Source organism: Lotus japonicus, chromosome 3 (assembly GCF_012489685.1).
Source record: "Lotus japonicus ecotype B-129 chromosome 3, LjGifu_v1.2".
Lineage (NCBI taxonomy): Eukaryota > Viridiplantae > Streptophyta > Magnoliopsida > Fabales > Fabaceae > Lotus > Lotus japonicus.
The window spans coordinates 54,963,992-54,986,459 of NC_080043.1; the positions used below are offsets into that span (position 1 = coordinate 54,963,992).

General features: G+C 37.9%; 2 protein-coding genes across 2 annotated transcripts; one reads left to right on the forward strand and one right to left on the reverse strand.

Moving 5' to 3' along the window:
• Nucleotides 1-1,963: 1,963 nt before the first annotated feature.
• LOC130743322 (kinesin-like protein KIN-5D) lies at nt 1,964-8,494 on the reverse strand. Its single transcript, XM_057595518.1, has 22 exons — nt 7,877-8,494; nt 7,662-7,791; nt 7,088-7,243; nt 6,524-7,000; nt 6,123-6,220; nt 5,845-6,001; nt 5,683-5,752; nt 5,475-5,551; nt 5,333-5,386; nt 5,168-5,248; nt 4,961-5,072; nt 4,590-4,676; nt 4,308-4,483; nt 4,061-4,222; nt 3,857-3,964; nt 3,624-3,782; nt 3,444-3,527; nt 3,154-3,359; nt 2,961-3,062; nt 2,767-2,876; nt 2,521-2,672; nt 1,964-2,428 (listed from the first exon to the last, which is right to left on the reverse strand). The coding sequence occupies exons 1-22, from the start codon at nt 8,065-8,067 to the stop codon at nt 2,228-2,230; spliced, it is 3,150 nt and encodes a 1,049-aa protein (XP_057451501.1). The 5' UTR covers nt 8,068-8,494; the 3' UTR covers nt 1,964-2,227.
• Nucleotides 8,495-11,519: 3,025 nt separating this feature from the next.
• LOC130744327 (uncharacterized) lies at nt 11,520-13,342 on the forward strand. Its single transcript, XM_057596517.1, has 7 exons — nt 11,520-11,663; nt 11,757-12,024; nt 12,130-12,209; nt 12,289-12,376; nt 12,460-12,544; nt 12,621-12,756; nt 13,259-13,342. Exons 1-7 carry the CDS (start codon nt 11,520-11,522, stop codon nt 13,340-13,342), a joined length of 885 nt encoding a protein of 294 aa, XP_057452500.1.
• The last annotated feature ends 9,126 nt before the right edge of the window (nt 13,343-22,468 follow it).

Sequence of the window (22,468 nt, forward strand, 5' to 3'; positions counted from 1 at the left end):
CAAGAAAATATGTAGGTTATGCCCATGCAAGAATAGAATCAACCATTTGCATCAATCTAAATCCTTTTCAAGAGTTTGACTCTCAAACCTACAATTACTATTACTATATCGATGCTTGACACAATGCACTTTACCCTTACCAACATTCATGGTTCCTATAATTCAAAAAAGAATCTTTCTTTAAATTTTTCTTATTACTTTATGGTTTTTGAGCCAACCACTAATACCTTTTTCGCAAGTGATTCAATAGATGTATCAGTATTTTTAAGAGAATATTTTTTCGGTTTTTCCTGAAGGATATCGCTCGATAGCTTTCACATCTAGTCATGGCATCAAATGGATCATGTCATCAGATTATTGTTTGGAAAGTATATTTAATAATTTTGATTTCTCTTATAAGTCAAGTTCAATAAGAATTAAATGGTGGATCAAGTTCAATATTGCAAAAGTAAAAGATTGGTAGACTCTATAGTCTTTTTTGATACATCGGAAAATGTAGACTCTATAGTCTATATAGTCTTAACCAAATTAGTCAAAATCAACTTCAGCTATTATAACCCTCGCCAACCCAAATACAAGACGACAAAGAAGCTTTGTTTCTACAAGAAAAGTTCAAGATCATGACGGAATTAGCTTCTGTGATGTCACAAGAGGAGTTTGAATCAAGACTACAATTTGTTAGATCTATACTACCCAAGGACATCGAAGACCCTCATGTCAAATATCTCCAAGACAATGAAGATGATTGCTATGGGGTATTTGATTAAAGCTCCACAACAAATTTCAAGGAATCAAGACAAGAAGAAATTATTGTATCTAGTCATTGTTAAAAGAATGTGTTCATCATGCCGGTTCATTATTGTAAGATAACCATGAGTACTTTAATTGCGGTTATTTTTTATCAATAAAGTTAATTATAGTTACTTTAAGATAGCTACTGTTACTTTAAGTAAACTATAGTTAAATCTAAATTTTATATATATGAGTGTTTGTCTTTGAATAATTCATTCGAAAATTGTGAGAAATCTGAAGCCTTATATTTGCTATCATCTTGTACAAATGTCAAAAGCTTTTACTCATCTTTGAAATTCATTGTTACATTGTCAAATTATGCATGCTCTTGTCATCAGTACTAGATGATTCGATTTTTCATACAAATAAACAATGCTGAGAGAAAATCAATAACAATTGCCTCAGGCTTAAAAGTTATTCTAATGTAAACCGAAAGGGGAAAAAAACAAGTACTGCCAGTTCCAGTTAGAAGCTGCAGCTAGCTTTTGCACACAGACAACCATTTTAGACAAACCGAAAGAGACAGTCATGATATGGGACCCAATTATCAGTTCCGAACATAACACAACCTTATTCAGTTGTTCCCTTCACCAACACTCAAGACAAGTATTTCACTGTTTCTCCACGTGTGACCAGGCTGTTGAACAGAACCTTTTCCCCACGTTAGGGGCTTTGGCTTCTGTCTCTTGTTCCTGCCAAAGCATCATTCCAAACCAGTATTTTGGCAGAGCATCAAAGCAAATTCCATTGTGTGCGAGACGATGAATGTTACAGCTTTTGTCATGTGATGCTCACATCTTTCTTGGGTCCTTTCTTGGTTGGGTTAGTTCCCTCCCTATATATCCATCCTTTTTATAAATGCCTTGCATACAGTACTGCAATGCTGGTCCATATGCGGAAAAAACTAACTCATCTACACTGAAAAATTCAACAAATATATTTAATATTTACCAGTACATAAAACTGCACTCAATTTTATAATTTGAGATCTAACTCAGTTTCAACCCGAAAAATCTCATAAAAGTGAAATTTACCAGAAGAAAAGGTTAACAGTTGTACACACGATTTCATGTTTTTCTACAAAAATAAATCCTATGTATGATCTCTATTATTATGGAAAAACAAGTATTTGGTTAGAGACTTTCATATTAGAGTGTAAGAATACCCTAAGTCACCAAAAATAAGTTTGGAATTGCCTAAATTCAAGACCAACATGCCAAAATCATATTACAAACCAATCTAATCTGACATCAATAATATATAGGGTCCTCCTTTGGGGAGGCTACACCAAACTAAAAAGGGTCCTCCACAAAGATCGACTCTTCCTTTTTTTACTCTATTTCCCAAAAATTATAAAAATAATAAACAAATGAATATATAGCATTTCATGGAATTACATCTGAAACAATATGCTATTTACAGAATATCGACCGTCCTAGTTAATGGCAGTTAGAGGAACTCTGGAATCTCTTACTGATTGAGTGGCTTCATATGCCCCAATATGTTTAGCATCTCCATTTGCCAGTATTGGAGACTTTGCATCCCAGAATGATGGGGTTCTTAGCTCTTCTATGGAAGAAACGCTAGGTAAATTGAAGGGTCTTTTTCTTGGTGTTGAACAAGATGGTTCATCAACCTGTATGTAAGAGTAAGAAATTACAACATTGCAGTTGAGGACTGTGTAATGATGCGCTAAAATGCAGAATTGGGTGCCTTAGTTTTTCTTACCGTGTATTCATTGAGAAGACATTTTCCTGCGTTTTCAGTTATCTCAACAATTTTATGGTAATGACCACCCTTCAATTCTCTCAAATCACCACAGCATGGGGTAATCATGTCGTTCAGATTCCCACAAGCTTCATGATCAAGTTGCAACGAATCTGCAAGTGTTTAAACTTATAAGTTGACATCGATATTTATGATCCACCAAGGCATAAAGCATAATGATGCATAGATATAACAGTAAATACTGACGGTCGATGGATGAGTTAATATCCTTGTTTGCTATTCCTGCATCTTCAAGTGCAGTTGACACAGCACTGGAGAATCGGGCTCGTAAAGCTTGATTAGCTTCCACTCCTCCCCTACTCATATAACACATTTGCAAAGGTCAACAAAATGTGTTGTTCTTTTTACTCTCTTGATCTTCATAAGATTTAAAAACTTACCTAACAATAGTATCCACAGAAGCAGCATTTTTCTTTTCCAAACTAAGCAAGGATTCTTGAGCATTTCTCCACTGTTGTGAACCTACATTGGCCTTGTTGAGGCTGCAGTAGTTCGGTCAGCGTAGGGCTCGGTAAACAGAAGAGAGACACTGGAGACAAATTACATTTTCCTAGCACCTAGTCAAATACATACCAGATTTGAAGAATCTCCTCAAGGTCTTGCTTTCCAGTTTCCACAGCACAAGTATCCTCATGATAGTTGGATTCTGTTTTTTCCATGTGAACTCTCCATTCTTCCTTGACAGAAGAAGTGGAATCCTGCATGGTTAATGCTTCTTGCTGCAGTTTACTGGTTCTACTATTTGCACTTTCTCGAAGATCATCAACTGCCATTTGAACCTAAAAAATATGAAAAGACTATTACATTCAAGTACTTACGGAAGACAATAGATAAACTTTGCCAGTTTAAAAGCTAGCAGCTACCAGTTTTTTCTTTCTAGCGTTTGAACTTGCTAACATTTCTGCCACTTTCTCCAGCAGTTGTTTTTCTTCATAAGCAGTGCACTCCTACACCAAGTAAAGAATCCAAGTTAGAAAAGGAAATGAGTGTAAATATTTCCAATCATGATTTATGTAATTATCAGAAAAAGCACAGCAGACAACCTCAAATTTCTTTTCAAGTTCAGACAATTTCTGATCATTGACAAATTGAGCTTCTTCGACAATTTGGGTCAGACTGGATGCGTGCTTGTCTATGGTCTCAAAGAAGCTGACTGTTATTTTAGATACTGCACGTGTAGTCTCCACTGCTCTGGCATGTGCCTGCAGGAAATAGAAGAAAATTTAGCATCTCACAGTAGTTTGGTGATTGGTGATCAAACTAAAAAATCACAGACCTCTCGTTGTTGATGAGCATAAGCAGTTAAATTGGCTTCTTGCTTGTGAAGACTACTTTGAAGCTCATCTAGTATCGAATCAGCTTCTAGGGCAATTCCTTTAAAATACTGAAGCATATAATTTAAAGTTAAAAAACGACAATAAATATAAGTATATAACTAACTATATAAGTATAACAAACTTAAAGATAATAGACCACTTACATCCTCCAAGGCTGATGAATGCTTAGCTACTTCAGATTTCAAGTCTTCATAAGTTAACTGGTTATTTACTTTAAGCTCTTCAGCTAAATTATCCAAAGCTTTAATGCCAGAACCATACATGTTTTTCAACTTCCCTACCCTTACTCTTAGATCTTCAGTAGCCTTCAGCAGCATATCAAAACATAAGTCTGTAAATATGAAAGTTGAAGATAACTAGCAAACATAGTTGCATCCTATAGAAAGCTACCTCTGCTTTAGTTGATACAAAGGACTGCATATCTTCCTCCATGTCCTTCAGTTGCTGCTCTTGATGCATTACGGATGCTGAAACTGTCTTGTGCAAAACTTCAAGTTGTTGAGCTAACTGAGACTGGAATGTTTGGATAAGTATTCTGTTTCCTTCTTCAATTTTATCCTTCCGCTCTATGGTTGAAAAAGGCCATGAATGGGCAATTATATCCCTAATGTCAGGGTCATGCACTTCTCTTATTGATAGTCCACAAGAAAACGACTAGAGAATAATACTAACCAATTTTAGAGAACAGGTTTGACACATCCGATGCAGCATTCTCAAGTTCTGCTCGTAGCTCAATTGCACGCTCCACAAGTGCTTTCTCTGGATAAAGCGAGAAAGCGAGATAGGTTGTTGGTATAAATGAAACAAACTATAATGTACTGGACGTGCAATAATTATCAAGCAAACCCTAAACTCTGGAGTATACTATTAATCTATATTTTAACGAGCGCAATGGTGCTGGGTGATCCATGTCGCCGACCACACTTAGTGGGATAAGGCTTTTTTGTTGCAGGCATGAGAAGTGTAACAATACACTCAACCAACCCGAAAAAAGTACGTAAAATATAAAGGAATCACAAACAGTAAGGTCACACATAACTTACCAGATTTTAGGAGGTTTGATATCAAGAATTCCCTTTCCTTAATTGTGGCATTAGCTTCTTTGTGCCTTTCCTCAAGATCAAACAATGACTGCTCAGTTTCTTCTAGACTTCTCTGAGAATACAGTTACCAGAAGTAGGATTTAATTCTTGAACAGGGTCAAAAGTCCAAAATAAAAGAATGGAGAAGTTATGCAAGTTCACTTTTACCTCAGTTTTCTCAAGTTTAGCGCTTAAATCAGCACTCAAAAGTTGCTGAGAATTGTAGAGTTCTTGAAGTTCCATCAGTTGCTACATATACATAATGGCAAGTCCTTATTTATTGACCTGAGCAATCATAATAGCTCTATGTGAAAAATCGATAACGAAATATACCTTATCCTTAGACTCTGCTCCTAGCTCCATGCGTTCTATCTTTTCAGTCATGGCCTAGAACACGATAAAAATTAAGGATCAGCAATGTTTCCAAAATTATAATAGTATTTCTAATTCGTATTAAAATCATTTTTATGGAAACCTTCTTTTCTGCTTCTTCACTAAGGTAGCGATCACGTGGTATATAGATTCCATTCTTCTCTCTTGCAGCATACACCTCTGTGCAAAACAAAAAGTACTGCGTTCATTCAAGGAGGAAAGGGAGAAAGAATATTTCCATTTTTCTCTGTTAGGAGAAAGAACAAAAGAGAGTTATAGAAAATATATGAATATGGTTACAGTCAAACAACCTTGCTTTAGTCTGTCAATTTCAGAATACAAATCCTTAATCATTGCAGATTTCATCATTTTCTGATTAACCTGTAAAAATGAACAACAAACTATTACACATACTTCACTAACTGACAAAAAAAGCAAAAGGTTGACTGAAAAGGAGCAACTATAAAAGTCACCTCTGGCTTGTTCTTGATATTTTTGGCACGGTGTGCATAATCCAAGGTACTGAGGGTTTCTTCCAGACAGTGAATGGAAGGTGATACTGTAGCAATAATGCATGTCTTGGTTTTACCGCCCAAGGAATCTCTCAACAGTCTGGTTAATTTACTATCCCTGATAAAAATAGGAGATATCTTAGTAATAAAAACATTTTCAGGTTTAAAACAACCCTGAAATGTCAATGAGAAGAGCTGACTAGATACGTTGCCGGCTTGCGGCGACTCATAAGTCATACCTATATGGAACATGACCTGAGTGCTCAACTAGAGCATTAATCACTCGACCAAGTGTAAGCAAGCTTTTATTTATCTCCCCGGCCTCCCTTGCTCTACCCTGCAAGTAAATTCTTGTTAGTCAAGCTCTAAATCAATGGAAATGTTTACTTTCATGACAAATATTACAGCAAGGTAAACATAATGCCAGCCATGAAAAAGGACTAGATAGAAAAGGATCAAGGGGTAATTCAAAGTATTTTTGAAATAAAGTTGAGGGATTAACCCAAATTTTTACAATGCCAGTACCATTTAAATGTGTAATCTGCCATAACGTAGGCCAAACCAAGCAAGTTTTTCTATTCTTTCACATTTTACCATATAAATGCATGTCCTAGCTCAAATCTCCTACAATCATTTGTACCTCTCTTGCACCGGAACGCGAAATATTCTCAGAGCCCGCGAGGTCCACAAGATTTAGCTTCCCACATTTAATCATCTCTTCACCCTCCGGAGTACACTCCTTAATGTGAATTGTAATAGAAAATATGGAGTGAGAACGGCTGCTTTGTTTGTTAAGAAGAGTCTCGGCTGTACGCCTTTTTGCAGAACCTTTTTCCAATATCTTGTAAATTTCATTTGCAGTGCAAACGATCTCTTCTTCTAAACCTCTGACGAAGACACCCCCTTTCCCATCCTCCATTAAAGCAATAGGTTTCTTAGACTTGTCATCTGTAAATTTTGAAGTCTCCTCAGGAGCCAAAAGATCAGTTATCTCCTCATTGTAAAGCTCTAAAAATGTTACTTTCAAGCTATATTCAGCATGCTGAGCTTCTAATATATCAAAAATCTGTTTCACAGCTCTTGGGATGACACCAGCATCACTTGGAAATTCTCCATTCTACAGAACCAAATACAGAAAGATATAAATTTTAGTACAAAGCAATGACAGAATATGATAGAGAGTGAACTAGGTGAAATGAGTAACCTTCTTTCTTGCTCCTCCTTCCATTGTGTATGTCTTCCCCGTTCCTGTCTGTCCATACGCAAAAATTGTGCAGTTATAGCCTTCAAGCACTTCATAAACAATAGGAGACACAGCTTGGTCATACAGTTCTTTCTGCTGAGAAGTAGGACCAAACACCTGAGCCAAAAAAATAATCCGAAATCAGGACAATTGCAAGGGACATTTTTATCTAAATAAGTAAGGTCATTGTTATCATATGATTATAGAAAGACTAGTTCTTTTCTTGGTGGAGCATTACCTCTCCTAACAAAAACAATACACACACAATCCATGATTATTGAACATTTGTTAGCATGTTTAAGAGAGTTGGTACACAATGTAATGACTAATAAATAATAATTATCATTGGACTTCAAGTTCAAACGTCAATTCTTGAATGTTGCTATTCTTATGCAAATCTCAATGCAGAAGAAATCAATAAAATACTCTCCTAAAACTCCTCATCATTTACATTAATTCATTACATCAAGCAATTAGTGCAATCAAAGCTCCGAACCGAAAAATAAACAAAAAAGAAGCAAAATGCAGAAATTACCTTGTCAAATACGAAGGTTCTATCGATCTGCTTGTTAGCTATATTCTGGACAGCAGTAACCTCTCTTCTACCATCATTGCACGAAATCACAACCGGTGTGTGTAGCCTAATCTCATCTTCATTCATTGGCCTGTAACAAACAAACCGATCACCGATTTTTCAAACAAAAACAAAATCGTCAAGTCAGTGACGAGTCAGAGCGAGTCAAAACTCACCTGCAACGAACCAGAACCTGCACATTGACACCTTTCTCCTTATCATACTTGCTGTGACTGCTCGAATTGGAATCTGCAGATCGCAGATCTCGCACCGCCTTATCGGAAGAGCGCGGCGTCTGCGACGGCGACAGCGACACCAATCCTCCTCCACCACCACCACCACCTCTCCTCTGCTGAACTGCTTCCATTGCACTCTTCAATCAACCAATCAATCTCAATTCTCAACCACTTTCTAAATCAGTTGGAATAATCCTGATCGGAAATTTCCAGTACGATCCACGAGGAAAACGCGAAATGGCAAGTGAGAATGAGCGACGAAAATGTGCGGATCGAGAAGAAACGGTTACAGTGGCGCGTGGCTGCAGTGCCGGCCTTGCCTTCAAATCAAATGAGAAATGAAGGTTCTAGAGTGTTGTGTTGTGTTTAAAACTAACTTTCACGTGAGAGAAAACTTCAAGTCAAAGCTTCACTGCATTACACTACACTGCATTTCTCTGATTCTTATTGGTTAATGCCTATATAATTTTGATTTTGTGTTATATGTATCTACTTATCTAGAGAGAGAAAGAGAGTGAGTGTAGTGTGATACACTGTGATGTGATGAAATGGAGAAAGGGGAAGGAGAGAGTGTCTATTTTTGGAGCTGAAGAAAGAAAAAAACGAATATTTAATGATTAAAAAGGTGGAAATTGAATTTGGAGGCCGTTACGGGGCGTTTGAAATTTGAGGGACGGCAATTGAAAAGGAAAGAGGAGGGATAACGGCGTCATTGTGTGAAGTTTCTCGCTTCGTATTGGATTATCCGACCGTTATAGAGAAGACAAGCTTGAAGAATAGAATACAAGGTTGCGTCAGTGTAAAATCAAAAAATGAAATACTCCATCTTATTCGGAAACAAATTTCAAACCCAACCTAAACCTAACAGAAAAAGCTCAAAACATTTTTCATTGCAATTTTTCAAAAATTATTTTCGATGGCCTGTTTTTTTACAAAATTTATTTTTAAAAAGAGCAGTTTTTATTTTTAGTTTTCTACATAAAAGTTTGAAGACATATAATATAATATATTCAGTGTCTGTGTTCGTTTTTAAGTTCAAGCTTAAAAAGATAAAACTATTTTTAAATATAGAACACTAAATTCGTTTGAATATCAGTTTGCAAAACGATAAAATATTGTTTTGAGACTTTTGAGTAAATGTGGATTTATAAAATACTGTGAGTGTTTTGGAATGTGATTTATTTTTGGATCTTTTATTCTAAAAGTAAATTTAATTAATTAATCTTGTTTGCATAATATTAATATAAGTTAAAAACATTATTAAATTTGTAATTGCTAATTACTAAAAAGCGTAATAATGGAGTTGAATTAAAATGAACGTGAGCTTATGGATGTAAGACAATTGAGGTCATTTATATTACTGAATAGTTGAAATTGTGTTTGGCTTATAGAAAAGTAACTTTTTCAGTTGAGTTGAGATGAATGTAAATTTAGAGGTATAATTAGGTCTGATGAATGAGAAATGTCTATTATTACAAAATAAAACCAACAAAGAAGTGTTAAAAACACTATGCTTTTCATCCAATTACTTTAAGTTATAAATAGGTGAATGCACTTTTAAAAAATTGTCAAATATGATGCCACAATGGCCAACCCTCCTCGGGGAGATCCCCCGACACTCCTACCAGGAGTGAGCCTCTGCTGGCATCCCAACATGCCACTGGCGTTCTGTCCGGTAGTCTAGAGGTTTTGTCTCTATGTTCTACCATTTTTTGTAACGAAAAAAAAATATAATGTCACAATGTTTTTTTTTTTGAAAGATGCAAATATATTAAACGATCAACGAGGGCCAAGGGCCAATACATGAGAAGCAATGAGAGGATCAGTCCCAATCGGGACTTCCTCTATCCAAACAGTACTAGAAAATAAAGAAGCGTGTTTGGCTAGGTAATCAGCAACTTGATTACCTCCTCAACACACAAACAAAAATGAAAAAGAGGAAAATAACAAGGACAAATCCTTACAATCCTTAAGAATAGAAAAAAGATGAGACGAACCTCAACGCTTACGATTCCACGCCACAATGATTTTTTTTTTGGAACGTGACACGTCACAAACAATGTTTTTTTTTTTTTGAACATTCCGCCACAATGTTTTTTTTTTTAAGGTACCGCCACAATGTTAATTGTGAGGCAAATTGAGTTTGGGTCTCTTCAATGAAAAACCAAATATAGCCTAACAATTATTTCCAATATATTTTTGGTATTTTCATGTTTACTCTTTCTTATTTTTCACCATATCACATTTTATTGTCGTATTTTTTATTTTTCTCTTAAGTTGGTGGCACGTGGAAATGAAAAGTATGAATATATAATTAGTGTTATTTCAAATTGCTGATGGGACAATAGAATTTCTTTTGACGGTGCAATGGAATTAATTTTTTCTTAATCATTAGTAGTATTTTAAAAGATGCAGGTGCTTATGGCTCTTAATGCGTTAGGTATATTACTATTGTATGGCGCTTAAAAAAGGATCATTCTAAACCCTCCATGGGTTTCTATCACTCACGAGGACACTGGCCCTCCATAGCGTGTGCCAAAGGGTCCATTGCAAATTTTCTAGATTAAAAAGGAAAATAGCATGTTGATAAAATCTATATACTTTAGAAAAGAGGAAGATTGTGAGTCCCACCTCCATGACTTGGCACTCCAAGAATTACTCTTAACCTCCCCCCTCTTTGCAGGATAAGTGTCACCTTCTCATTGTTTTGGACCAAAATAGTAGAAGCCCACATTAATTTCAGTTTTTTTATGGAGGCCCATTAATCAAAGTCATTTGAATGATGATTTTGTTTTATTGTTTTATAACCCCTAATTAATTGCATTCAAAAATATTCAAATTCTTTGTAGGCATGGAAAAGGTAATTTAGTTTTTGAATCTGAATCTTCAAACTATTTTTAAAATGGATATTCACAGCCTTCAATTTGAGATTCAGCACCTGCACTGAATGGGTATTTAATTGTGTTCATTCTGTTAACGAAAAAAAGTCAAGAAATTTGAAGTGTGTTAATTCTGCTCAGCAAGTCACGAACAGGGTGAGCAATTCTGCTGGGGAAGTAAAGAAAATAAAGAAATTAATTCTTGAAAGAAATTAATATGATTTGCAAAAAATGTCAAACCTTAAATACTGTAATAACACAATTAAAAGCGTTTTTCCTATTTTTCTTTAATAGCTCATCAGAATGAGTAGTTCACATGAAACGCAAGGTACTTAGTGCATTTAATTGGTGTTAATTTTGCTTATAAAAAAGTATACAAATTGGTGTTAATTTTGCTTACAAAAAAGTCAAGAATTAAAATGAATTAAAACAATTCAAACCTAATGAATTTAATTCACGTGCATCCTTCAATTTTGGTCCATAATAATTAATTTATATACAGAACATTGAGATGGAAAAAAAAAAAGATGAAACTTTGATTACGCATATTTCAAATACAATCCATCGTTATTTTTTTTTCCTTTTTTAAGATGAATATACCAGTAACCCTAATTCTCAAATTCCTATATAAATCACCTCATGCTATTCTTCAACTTCATCATTTATTCCCACCAACTATTAGCTTTGAAATATACTTTGTTCTAATGGCAATCGACGATCTCGCCACCATCGATGCCTCAAAAGAGAACTGGTCTATTGTTTCAAAGATGAACCGTTTGTGGCTAAGTCCGAGCTTATATGAATCCAAGCTTCCATTTTCCATGGACATGATTCTTATGGATGACAAGGTAAATCACTTTTTCACATAAATTAAACCTCATGTTTTACGTTCTTTTGCTTAAACTATAAATCGCTTACGTTCTCCTTTTATTGAATTTCAGGGTTGTAAGATTCATGCTTCGGTTAGGAAGACTCTGATATACCGATTCCAATCTTTGCTAAGTGAAGGACGTGTATATCAGATTTCGTTCTTTGGTGTTGGTGAAAGCGGTCGTGATTTCCGACCAACCTCGCATCCATTCAAGATCAACTTTGATATTCATACATATGTGCGCTTGGTTCCCAACAAGGCCATCAACTTAAGCCCGTACATTTTTGTGTCAATATCTAATATAATGTTCAAGGATCTTGATACGTCTTTTCTTATAGGTATATACTCTTTTTTAGCCTTTTGATTTTTAAATTACTGTTCTGGGTTTTGGATTAATGTTTCTATGATTTTGCATATGTGATTGGAATTCTCACTGGTGCAAGTGCTGAACAAGAGTTTGAAAAAGATGGTGGGAAGCAGAAAAGAATTACTATTGAACTTGACCAAGATGGGTACACCCAATGTTCAAAGCTTATTCATATTTTAGACATCTTTAATTATTAAGTTTTTAAGGTTTTATAATTTCTCATGCGTCTTAATAGGGCTCGGGTTTTATGCGCCATCTTGGATCTGTTGATGCAACTAATGTTGTTGTTGTTGTGAGTTGTGTCAAAATAAAGCCCTTTAATGGTATTTTAAAGTTTCATCTGGTGTCAAATAATTAAAGTGCAGTGACAAATTTTTTTAAAACATTCCTAATTTTTATTTTACAGGTAAGACAAGTCTCCAAAATGTTTATGGAGCTACAAAGGTTCTTTTTAATCCTCTCATAGAAGAAGCTGCCCCTCTCCGAACTCGGTGAGTTCGGTTCTGATTTTTAAATTACTCTTTTTTTTTCTATTTATATCAAATTATATAATCGCCTATCTTCTAGGTTCTTGAAATCACATGATAATGCGGTGCATGTCATTAGTCCGCTGCTAGATTCTGCAAAGAAATCTACCCCTGAAGATGATTTTCTAAAGCAGAATGATGGGAAAACCATCGAGCAACTCAAAGATCTTGCACAGGTATAGATATGAGTTCATAGCTTTTTATTTTTAAACTTAGTATTTGCATGAAATCAATGCCTGCAGGCAAAACCCAATATATTTTTAGAGGGCTCATGAAATTTTTTAATTTTTAAAATCTCATCCGTTTAAATTATTAATAACATATGTTCGATTCCATATCTTTTATACTTACTGAAAAGAGTCTAAAAGTTAAAACACATTACTACTGATTCATCTTTACAATAAATTTAATCGCCGTGCAACGCACGGGTAAAGAACACTAGTGAATGAAGATTGCGTGATGAAACCAAAACAAAAGTTTAATGGTATGTTGTAAACACAATAAAAAAAGCTTTTATATATATTATTTACATGTTTAAATAATTTTTACATTATTAAATAATTATATTTCAATTATGTGTGGAGGTGAATTTTTATTTAACTAAATTAAATTATTTCACAAATTCAGATCATATGGTAAATTTTGAAATATGATTAATTGAAAATATAATTTTCTTAGATTGTGAATCAGTGTTTTAAAACTCGGCTCGGTCATCGACTCGGTGAGGGTACTGAGTTAATGGGTCATTGGTCGGACCAGTGAGTCATTGGTTCGAATGCTTGACTCGGTTTCTATTAAAAAATTATAAAAATATCCATTGCAATGTAAAGTTAAAATATGAATAATAAAAGATGTGTATATATCATTAATATCAACATGGTATAGTGGTTAAGTCTTGGCTTTATTTCCATCAGGTTCCGTGCTCGAACCCACCCTGCTGGTACCCGTTTTTGAAATAATTTCACGTTTTTATCTCTAATCAAATGTTAAGCAAATGTTGTTGACGGAATGTGGGAAAAAAAAATCAAAGGCCCACTATAATCAAGCTGTAATTGTCAACAAAATTTCAAAAGAAAAAATGAAAGGCCCACTGTAATAAATAATAACTTGTTAGGAAAAGAAAAGCTCACATGCATGATCCATTAACAGAATAAAGGAAAATAATTAAAAAAATAAAATGGGTGACTCGCCGGTCTAACCGAAAACTGGCCGAGTCATTGAGTTAAGTATCGAACCGGCCGGTTCAAACCGGTTCTAGCCGAGTGGCATGCACAACCGATCGGATGTGTGGCTCGGACCGGTCAGGTCACCGAGTCCCGGTCCAACCGGTCGGACCGGCCAGTCCGAGCCGAGTCTTAAAACACTGTTGTGAATGCATATAATTATTTTGAGGCTGCCATCTCTCAATTGGTGTGGTTTGAAGACGAATCAAGCAGAAGTTGGTGGACATATTTAATGCCAATGAGGGCGGGGAGCTAGTCGTCGATTCAATGAGAAGGCACAGAAAAGGAGCGAATTCTAGGCGAAGTGACACACAACCGATGCGATCTCACACTATAGAATGAGAGACTTCTAAGAACATGATATAGTTAAAGAGAACTGTTCCTGTAACGAACACTAAAAGAAGGGGGGTAGGCCGCAAAGACTCAAAGAATCACACACATGGCAATAATCTAATGGTTTATTAATGACCAAATGGAAAAAAGTCATTTACAACCCTTTTATAGAGGTCTCGTGGGATTTTGAGTTTCTCACTAATGGGTCTGTTGGGCCGCGCTAGTCTCTAGGCCCAACTCCCTTACATGTGTCCCTCGCCTACGACGAGTGTCATGGCGAGTGTAAGACCCGGATTTGCAGAACTGGAATAAATGTTTATTTTCCGACTCACGCGTAGGATCGGTGTAAGCGTGACATGAGTTTGCTGTTTGAGAAAGTTTAATGAAGAAGAAAGTTCAGGAATTGCTTACCATAGTCGTTTTAGGAGTTAGTGCGAGTCGTCTACACACCCGCCTTATGGCGAGAGTGTCCAGAATAGGCTAATTCCGCTCTTAAAGCAATGTTTAAGCGAAATTCTAAATCCTTAGAAAAATAAGAAGTTCTCTTTATTTTTCCTTCGACCAGTGTTTCATTTCAGAACTCTGGACTGTACGCACGATAGGATTCGTTTCTCGGAAGTCCGACGACGCTGCATTCTTTTCTTTAAAAACCCTAAATTCAAATGCTGAATGAAGACTTTTTCTATTCGGAGCTTTTAACGAAGTTTCCATCCGCGTTGCCAGATTTCTTTCGACGTTTCCAATCTTTCTTCAGAACGAAGTTTTGTCATCCGACTTTCACAGCAAAAAGTAGTTTTTCGGGGCAAATTAACTTACACCGCTTTTGGATCGTTCTTCTCAAATTCAAGAGACTTGTTTTGAGTTCTGGAATTCTGTCGCCAGAATCTCGCTTAGAATTCACCGATGAACGTGCTGCAAAAATCGAAATCGCGAAATATTCATTTTCCCGCGATTTCACTCTCCTATAAATAGTGAAAAATCACAAAATATCTCACCATTCCACCACCTTGAGGCCGCGAGTTTGGGAAGGAAAGGAGAGGAGAAGAACTTCGTCGTTTCTTGACCGATCTTCGAGCTGTTTGTCTCTATTTCACGGCACAGAGGTAATCTACTTGCTTCTTACCTCTGATCATCTTTTATATCGCGTTTCTTTATCTCTTTCTGAGCTCAAAGTTTCGAGCTTTACGTAAAAGTATTTGATTTTCCCGATTTTTCTTTAGATCCATCTTCTATACTTACCCAACAACCTAGAACACTCGCCGTTGTGCGCCGATTTCGATCGAGTCGCCGAGGATCTGAAAAACTGTACAAAAACCCATTTGCGCACATATTGAAACTTTATCGTCGAAAAGCCACAATCCGACTTAGTGCCTTTAGGATTAGTTGCTACAAATGCCGTTGTGGACATCCCCATCAAATTTTTTTTCCGAAGTTTTAACTTTGAGTTTTTGAGCTTTAATTTTGGACCAAAATGCCCCTAACTAGTCGTATTTCGACCCGGTCGTTCTAAAATTTTTCCGACAGTTTCTTTACCCTAGTCTTACCCTAAAACTACCTAGGAATTAAATTAGATCGAAGAAAAAGCGCCGGAACTCTTTTCTCCTAAGTGGCCGAGAGCATGTTTTAAGGGGGGGGGGGGAATTCGTTTTTCGTGATAACTCGTCCTCTCGTGCTCGATTGTTGTTCTCTGAAGCTTCAAACGCTTTGTCTATCGTTAATTAGCTGTGTTGTGATCGGGCTAATCGATTTTGTGTTGATTTCTGCTTTGTTTTCTCCGAGGTTCAGTTGAAGGAACTTTGGGTACTACGGAGCTATACTGTGAGGAAAACCTATACCACGAGGCTGGAGCAACTCCAGGTTAGGGCAACTTACCTATTAGCTAAGATTGCATGATAGGCGTCGATAAATTCGACTTGTTTATTACTTTGATATTGGATATGATGATGAATTAATGTTATGTTGTTTTCATAACTTATGATGTTGGTATTGTATTAAATTGTGCGCCTTGACGCGATTTCGGAGCGAAGAATGACTGAACTTATTCATTTTGATCTTTTGGGTTGGATGAACAACCCTAGGCAAGTCCAAACCCGAGGTTTGAGACCTAGCCTTCTTTAGTATACTTAGACTTTCCCCGGGGGTTACTGTAACACCCCGATTTCGGTGGCGTCACTTTAGTAACCAAAATAAACCTAATGCGGAAAAACGTGAATATTTTTTTTCGATATAATAACTAAGACAAGACTGAATTAAATAAAACCCAAATGCGAAAAGCAATAAAACTATTATACAATATATATTTACAACCCCCGCTGTAAGTACCCAACCTCGTCACGAGTAACCTCCAGTGACGGAAAGTAGTAGAAAAGAACGCCCGTAGGCAAAAGGTATAATCCAAAAGAAAGGTTAGGTGTCTGCAACACTGTCCCTCAAAATAAGAATAAGTCAGCCCAGATGGCCTAAAACAAGACCTCTTAAGTCCAACCAACTCTCTGTGATTCCCGTAAAGAAACCACACAAAAAGCTATAGGTGGAAAACTACCCTGTCCCCAAAGAAAACAAATGATGTTCAGAGCTAAGACTCTACTCCTACACTAATCCCATCTCGAGGAGCTCACACCAGCACTAAAACCTACATGCTAGCATGATCGTCGTCCGAATTCGAAATCCAGAACGACCTAGTCTATGTACACCATCCGTCCTCCGCTCGCTATCGCGATGCGCTCCTGTTCCAGCATCCCAACTCTAGTTTCCCCCGAAGGGTGAACCGTCGTGAACCAGTCCGCCAAAGACATCTGACAAAGGGCGTTTGTCCGCCAAAGCACACACAGAAGACTCGAGGGTCAACTCCAAAGAATTACATAAATAATAGCACCAATAGATATAGATAAGAGAATAGCCACTTAGGCTTATAGCTAGGGATAACATCCTAGGGTTGCATATTCCATAATGAACTTAACAGCAATAATAACAATTAACATGTTCCAAATAGGATTAACAAATAACAATCACACTCGACAACTAAATCAGTATGCATGAATGCAGGATGATTAGTCAAACAACGTCTCTGACTCTCACTCGACACGTCGCCACGTGTTCTAGGTAAATTAAAGTCTCTAAAAGCTTACCCTAAGGTAAAGTCGATTCTGCGACAAAAGACACTTCTTCACATCAACATAGTAACTCATGATGATCTCCGGATCATCCGACTCATCTCAATCCGATGGTCACAACTGCTCAACAAGCAAAGAGTATCACATACTCGGAAACTACCGGTTTCCCGGACTTATCCCCAGGATAGCCCAACAATTAGGCATGTCAAGTCGATCCAACCCCTTGGGTTGAACATACGGACTCGCACACGCAACTCCCACAATTAGGCATGTCGAGTCGATCCAACCCATCGGGATGGACATACGGACTCGCACACGCAACAAATGACAACGCCAAGTCGGTTCACTCAAAGGAGTCGAACATACGGACGTTGCGCGTGTCCAATGACTATCGCCGAATCGATCCAATCCATCGGATTGAACATACGGATCCGCGCGTGTCGAAAAGTTGTCGCTGAATCGATCCAATCCCTCGGATTGAACATACGGATTCACGCGAGGTAAAATGGCAATCGCTGAATCGATCCAATCCATCGGATTGAACATACGGACTCACGCGTGCCTGAGTGACTACCGCCGAATCGATCCAATCCATCGGATTGAATATACGGATTCGCGCGTGTCGAAAAGTTGTCGCTGAATCGATCCAATCCCTCGGATTGAACATACGGATTCACGCGAGGTAAAATGGCAATCGCTGAATCGATCCAATCCCTCTGATTGAACATACGGACTCACGCGTGCCTGAGTGACTACCGCCGAATCGATCCAATCCATCGGATTGAATATACGGATTCGCGCGTGTCAACAATTATTGCCGAATCGGCCCAACCCGTCGGGTTTGGACATACGGATTCGCACCGCAAAGTCGAAGATACACCCAACAACATAGCTGCTCCAACAGCACAACCACAATAGCTGCTCCAACAGCACAACAACAAACGCCGCTCCAACAGCACCACAACATCTACATACTCGAAGCCCCTCAACTTTCTCAATGCTGGGATCCGACGACACTTCTCGTTTTCCAAAACTATAATTTGCATCCAAAGCTTCCTTCCGAGATTATTACCATTACTTAAAGATTTAGAGGTTTTTTAATGTCTTATGAGTTTTCTTTACAAAATAATTATCCTTTTAGTCTTATCGCGAATCCTATAAGTTCTCGGGATCTCCTAATCCCCAAATGACTCCAAAGAATGTCTCGATCCATACAACACCACAACAAGGCCCGAATCTCATTCGTCCTTTCAAGCTTTCTCAAAACTCTCAAAATAAAATCGGCATGACCTGCCCGTTTTTCTCACCGTTCAGAAACTCAGATTATAGTGCAAAAGCAGAATTAACTCATCATAATCAATCAACATGTCATATGTCAATATCTTAAGCAATAACCACATAGCACCTAGCATATAAGGCATGCACCACACATCCTAAATTACCCAATTAGCACTTAGCATGTCATTCACTCATCAAAAACATTCAGTAGATGCATCATCTACATTGTCAGCCGAAGCCTCAGAAAACATTTTCCAATCACACACAATTCCAGTGCATAAACAGTAAACAATGTCGAAACATCGACCCTAAGCATTAACTAGAGATTCAGTGAGAAGCCCTCACCTGTAGATTCTCCAGGACGATCTCCTAACACTTGTTCACAATCAAAGGCTTGCTCCTCTGGGAATTCCTCAAAATCACCTTTAGAGCAAAACCACAGAAATACTATCAGAGTCTATCGAAAACTAAGCTATCGATACTTACTAAGGTTACTCGAAGTAATCTATACTCTAAGGTACGATAATCTAGCGCGGAAAGACAAGTTTTCGGAAAAGGAAATTTCCTCCTCCTCCCCTATAGGGCTCGGCCACTTTTGGTAACTGTGGGGCTCGATTTTTCTTCGATCAAACTTGGTTCCTATGCTTTCATAAGCCGTAACTAAGGGTATTCTGAACTCGGAAAAATTATCGGATCAAAAACTGTCGCAGGGGTATTTTGGTCATGATTTTTAACTTAGGATTTTCAAAACTGAAATCCCAAAAATAAAATTTTGCAGGGACGTCACCAACGACGTTCATGACAACTAATCCTACTAGCACTAAGCTAAGGCGATAGTTTTCAGCCTAAAGGTTGAAGCTTTACACCAAAAACTCCAAAAATGGGTATTTTAGGCTCAAATTGATTCCGGCGGAATTCCGGCGACATAACGGAAAATCTAACCCGGCAGAAGTGATCTTGGGCACATATAGAAGAGGTTTAGAATCAGAAATGAAAGATTCAGGATAGTTTTGCAAAAACCCATAAACTATCAGCTCAGAAAAGTCTACAGAAAAGCTATGGAAAAAGCGATCAGAGGTAAGGATTAGCGACTATACCTCGAAACCTTGAAGCAGCAACTAACGGATCAACGATCAAGCAAGAAATGAAGAAAATCTTCTCCTCCTCCTCTCCTCTCAAACTCGCGGCCTTGGTGGGTAGAAAATGGTGGAGTTTTGTGATTTCTTCTCACTTGCTTGCTATATATAGAAGATGGCAAATCGCGGGAAAATGAAAGTTTCGCGAATCTGATTTTTCCGGCGTCATTCTCCGTGAATTAATAGATATGATTTGGCAAAAGAATTCCAAAACCATAAAGAGGTCTCCTTGTATTTTTGGCAACTAATGCATAGTCGGTATAAAACTATTTTACCCGATAAGTTGCTTTTTGCATCGAATGTCGGAATAGAAAACTTCCTTCTGAAGAAAGATTGAAATCATCAAGAGAAATGGGTGTACGCGTGTGGAATATTCATTTGAAGCTCTGAATAGAAAAAGTCTTCATTGTCGAGAAATTCTAGGGTTTTGAAATACCAGGGATTCGGTTTCGGCAAACTTCCGATGATTGGAATCGGACGTTCGTAGATTCTAGAGTTTCGCCTCGAAACGATTGTGATATATGGAAAAAGAGAAGTTCTAACATTTCTCTGAAGATTTTTGGAATTAACTTCCGTCGTGCCTAAAAGTGAAAATTAGCTATATACTAGGGTTTCTGACCTAGGTTTAAGCGTAAAACGATCGTGCTATAACTTTTATCGACTTCAATACGAACCTCAGACTTTTCTTGAACTTTCTCCTTCATAAATTTATTTCATTTGGTAAACTCTAGTTCAGGTTTCCCTTCACAATACATCAACCCTAATCGTAAATGGAAATCTCTTCCACTGATCCTAAGCTTAAAATCTTGGGTCTTACAGTTACATTTGGGGGGATTTTGGCAAACTTAGAAGGATTAGGATCTTGGAAACTAGAGACCTTAGGGAACTTAGTTTTCGAAAATGAAACTCATAACTTGATTAATTCAACTTGAAACATTTTTATTAATGAATAAAACCATAGGGAACTTAAATGGGTTATGATTGCGAAAGACGGGGAAATGTCGACAAGTCTTGTAGCTATTTGGGAATTGGTGGAAGCCACGGGGCGATCCACGGTGACGAGAGGCGGTCACCGAGTACTCTAGTACTCTTCCATTGGGGTTTATGTCGTCTTGATCGACATTAAACACTTGGGTTTTTACATTGGGATCTTCTCTTAGTTAAACACGTACGTGCGAGGACGATTCGATGTTTGGCTAACCATATTGCATCATGCATACATTCGGGGCTTTAACGGTCGAAAGATTGGGCCTCGGTGAAGTTGGGATGGCTTCACGAAGGTTGGGACGACCTTCATCGAAGAACACTTGGGTGTATCTTCGGCATAGCGGGCAGAGTGGTACGACCTAGGGTGGTTGGGACTGATCTGACTATGCATGGGTTTGTAAGCGACACCCGAGGAGAGTTGTCGACACTAGGCCGGTGTAGGGCAGACTCGTTGGTGCCCATCCCAAACAACTATCCGGATCATATTGAATTGCATTTCACGCATACATTCACCCTGACTGAAATTGTATGCTGTTTGAATTATCGAATTATTGTTAGAGCCGATAACATGCTAGGAATATATTTATATATACATAAACATATATATATCTATACCCCCAACCACATGTTGTCTGTATAATTACTCTATTCCGTGAGTTGACCCTAACGCCTTGGCTTTGGTTTCATGTTTGTGTTTGGGCGGTCGGCCTGCTACCAGATGGCGATGGCGGACTGTTTTTCGATGGTCTCTCCCTCGGGGGGGATCAGGTTTGAGCTGGTTGACCGACATGCCCCCACCGCTTGGGTGATCGATCCTGTGGATCATCGGGCGACGTACCGGGGAAGGGTCATGGAGGACCGTACTGACGAGCGTGGACGTCTGACGAAGGGAGTTCTACGACGCATGACGCTGAGCTTCAACCTACCACCTTCGGTGCGCTGTGGACCAGGCACTGGCCGGAGACCACCTTCGACTTCATCTTCATCTGACGAGGAGGAGGGGGAGGAGCCTTGAGCGGTATTGGAGGGTAGGTTTAGGTAGGAGTCATATTTTGTGTAGAGCTCTGATTCGTTTTGTTTTGGGACAGGGTAGGTTCTCGACGCATGACTTTTTGTGTGGTTCTCTTGTTGGAGGATCACAGAGAGTCAGTCGGATTGTAGGGGTCTTTGCTTAGGCCATTTTGAGGCCGACTTTCCCCTAGTGGATTGTAATTATAACTTTCTCACTCACATTTCTGGATCTGTAAACATTTGCCTACGGGCACACTACTTGGGAGTCACTGCGAGTGCGCGTGACGCTGGAGTGCAACTGAGGCTGTATCTGTTTATATGATGTACATCGGTTAGTTTAGTTTGCTGGTTTATGTCTTTATTTTCTATCACTATAATTAAAAGAATCAAACGAAAAAAAAATATTTGTTTTCCGCGTAAAGTTTATTTTTGAGTTACTAAAGTGACACCCGGAAATCGGGGTGTTACAGCGAGTGTCTCATCCTGTTTATAACACTCCTGGGCGAGCCCTTCTCGAACACAAGGAGTCTCGCCCAGTCCAAGAACTTATAAGATTTGATAATCAGTACTATTCATAACAATAAGATATCTTTTTTTATCGGAGTTCAGTTTATGGAAACTTCAAGTTTAAGCATGCTTACCTAGGAGCAATATGAGTGATTGACCTTCTGTGAAGTTTTCTCAATAAAAATGTCAGTAATAACAAAGCAGCGCAGGGTGCAATGACTCGTATAATTACCGTGATGACAAGCGTCATATGAACATGTTACATGTGAGATTTGAGGAATCTCAAATCTTCCATTGATT

Excerpts from the sequence above, each read along its gene's own strand:
- LOC130743322 (XM_057595518.1), bottom strand. The coding sequence starts at position 8,067 with ATGGAAGCAGTTCAGCAGAGGAGAGGTGGTGGTGGTGGTGGAGGAGGA. Across the intron at positions 5,552-5,682 it reads AATTGACAGACTAAAGCAAG|AGGTGTATGCTGCAAGAGAG; the intron begins GTTGTTTGACTG and ends TGTTTTGCACAG. Across the intron at positions 2,673-2,766 it reads TATTAACTCATCCATCGACC|ATTCGTTGCAACTTGATCAT; the intron begins GTCAGTATTTAC and ends AAACACTTGCAG.
- LOC130744327 (XM_057596517.1), top strand. The coding sequence starts at position 11,520 with ATGGCAATCGACGATCTCGCCACCATCGATGCCTCAAAAGAGAACTGG. Across the intron at positions 12,025-12,129 it reads TGATACGTCTTTTCTTATAG|TGCTGAACAAGAGTTTGAAA; the intron begins GTATATACTCTT and ends CACTGGTGCAAG. Across the intron at positions 12,757-13,258 it reads AACTCAAAGATCTTGCACAG|ATTGTGAATCAGTGTTTTAA; the intron begins GTATAGATATGA and ends TAATTTTCTTAG.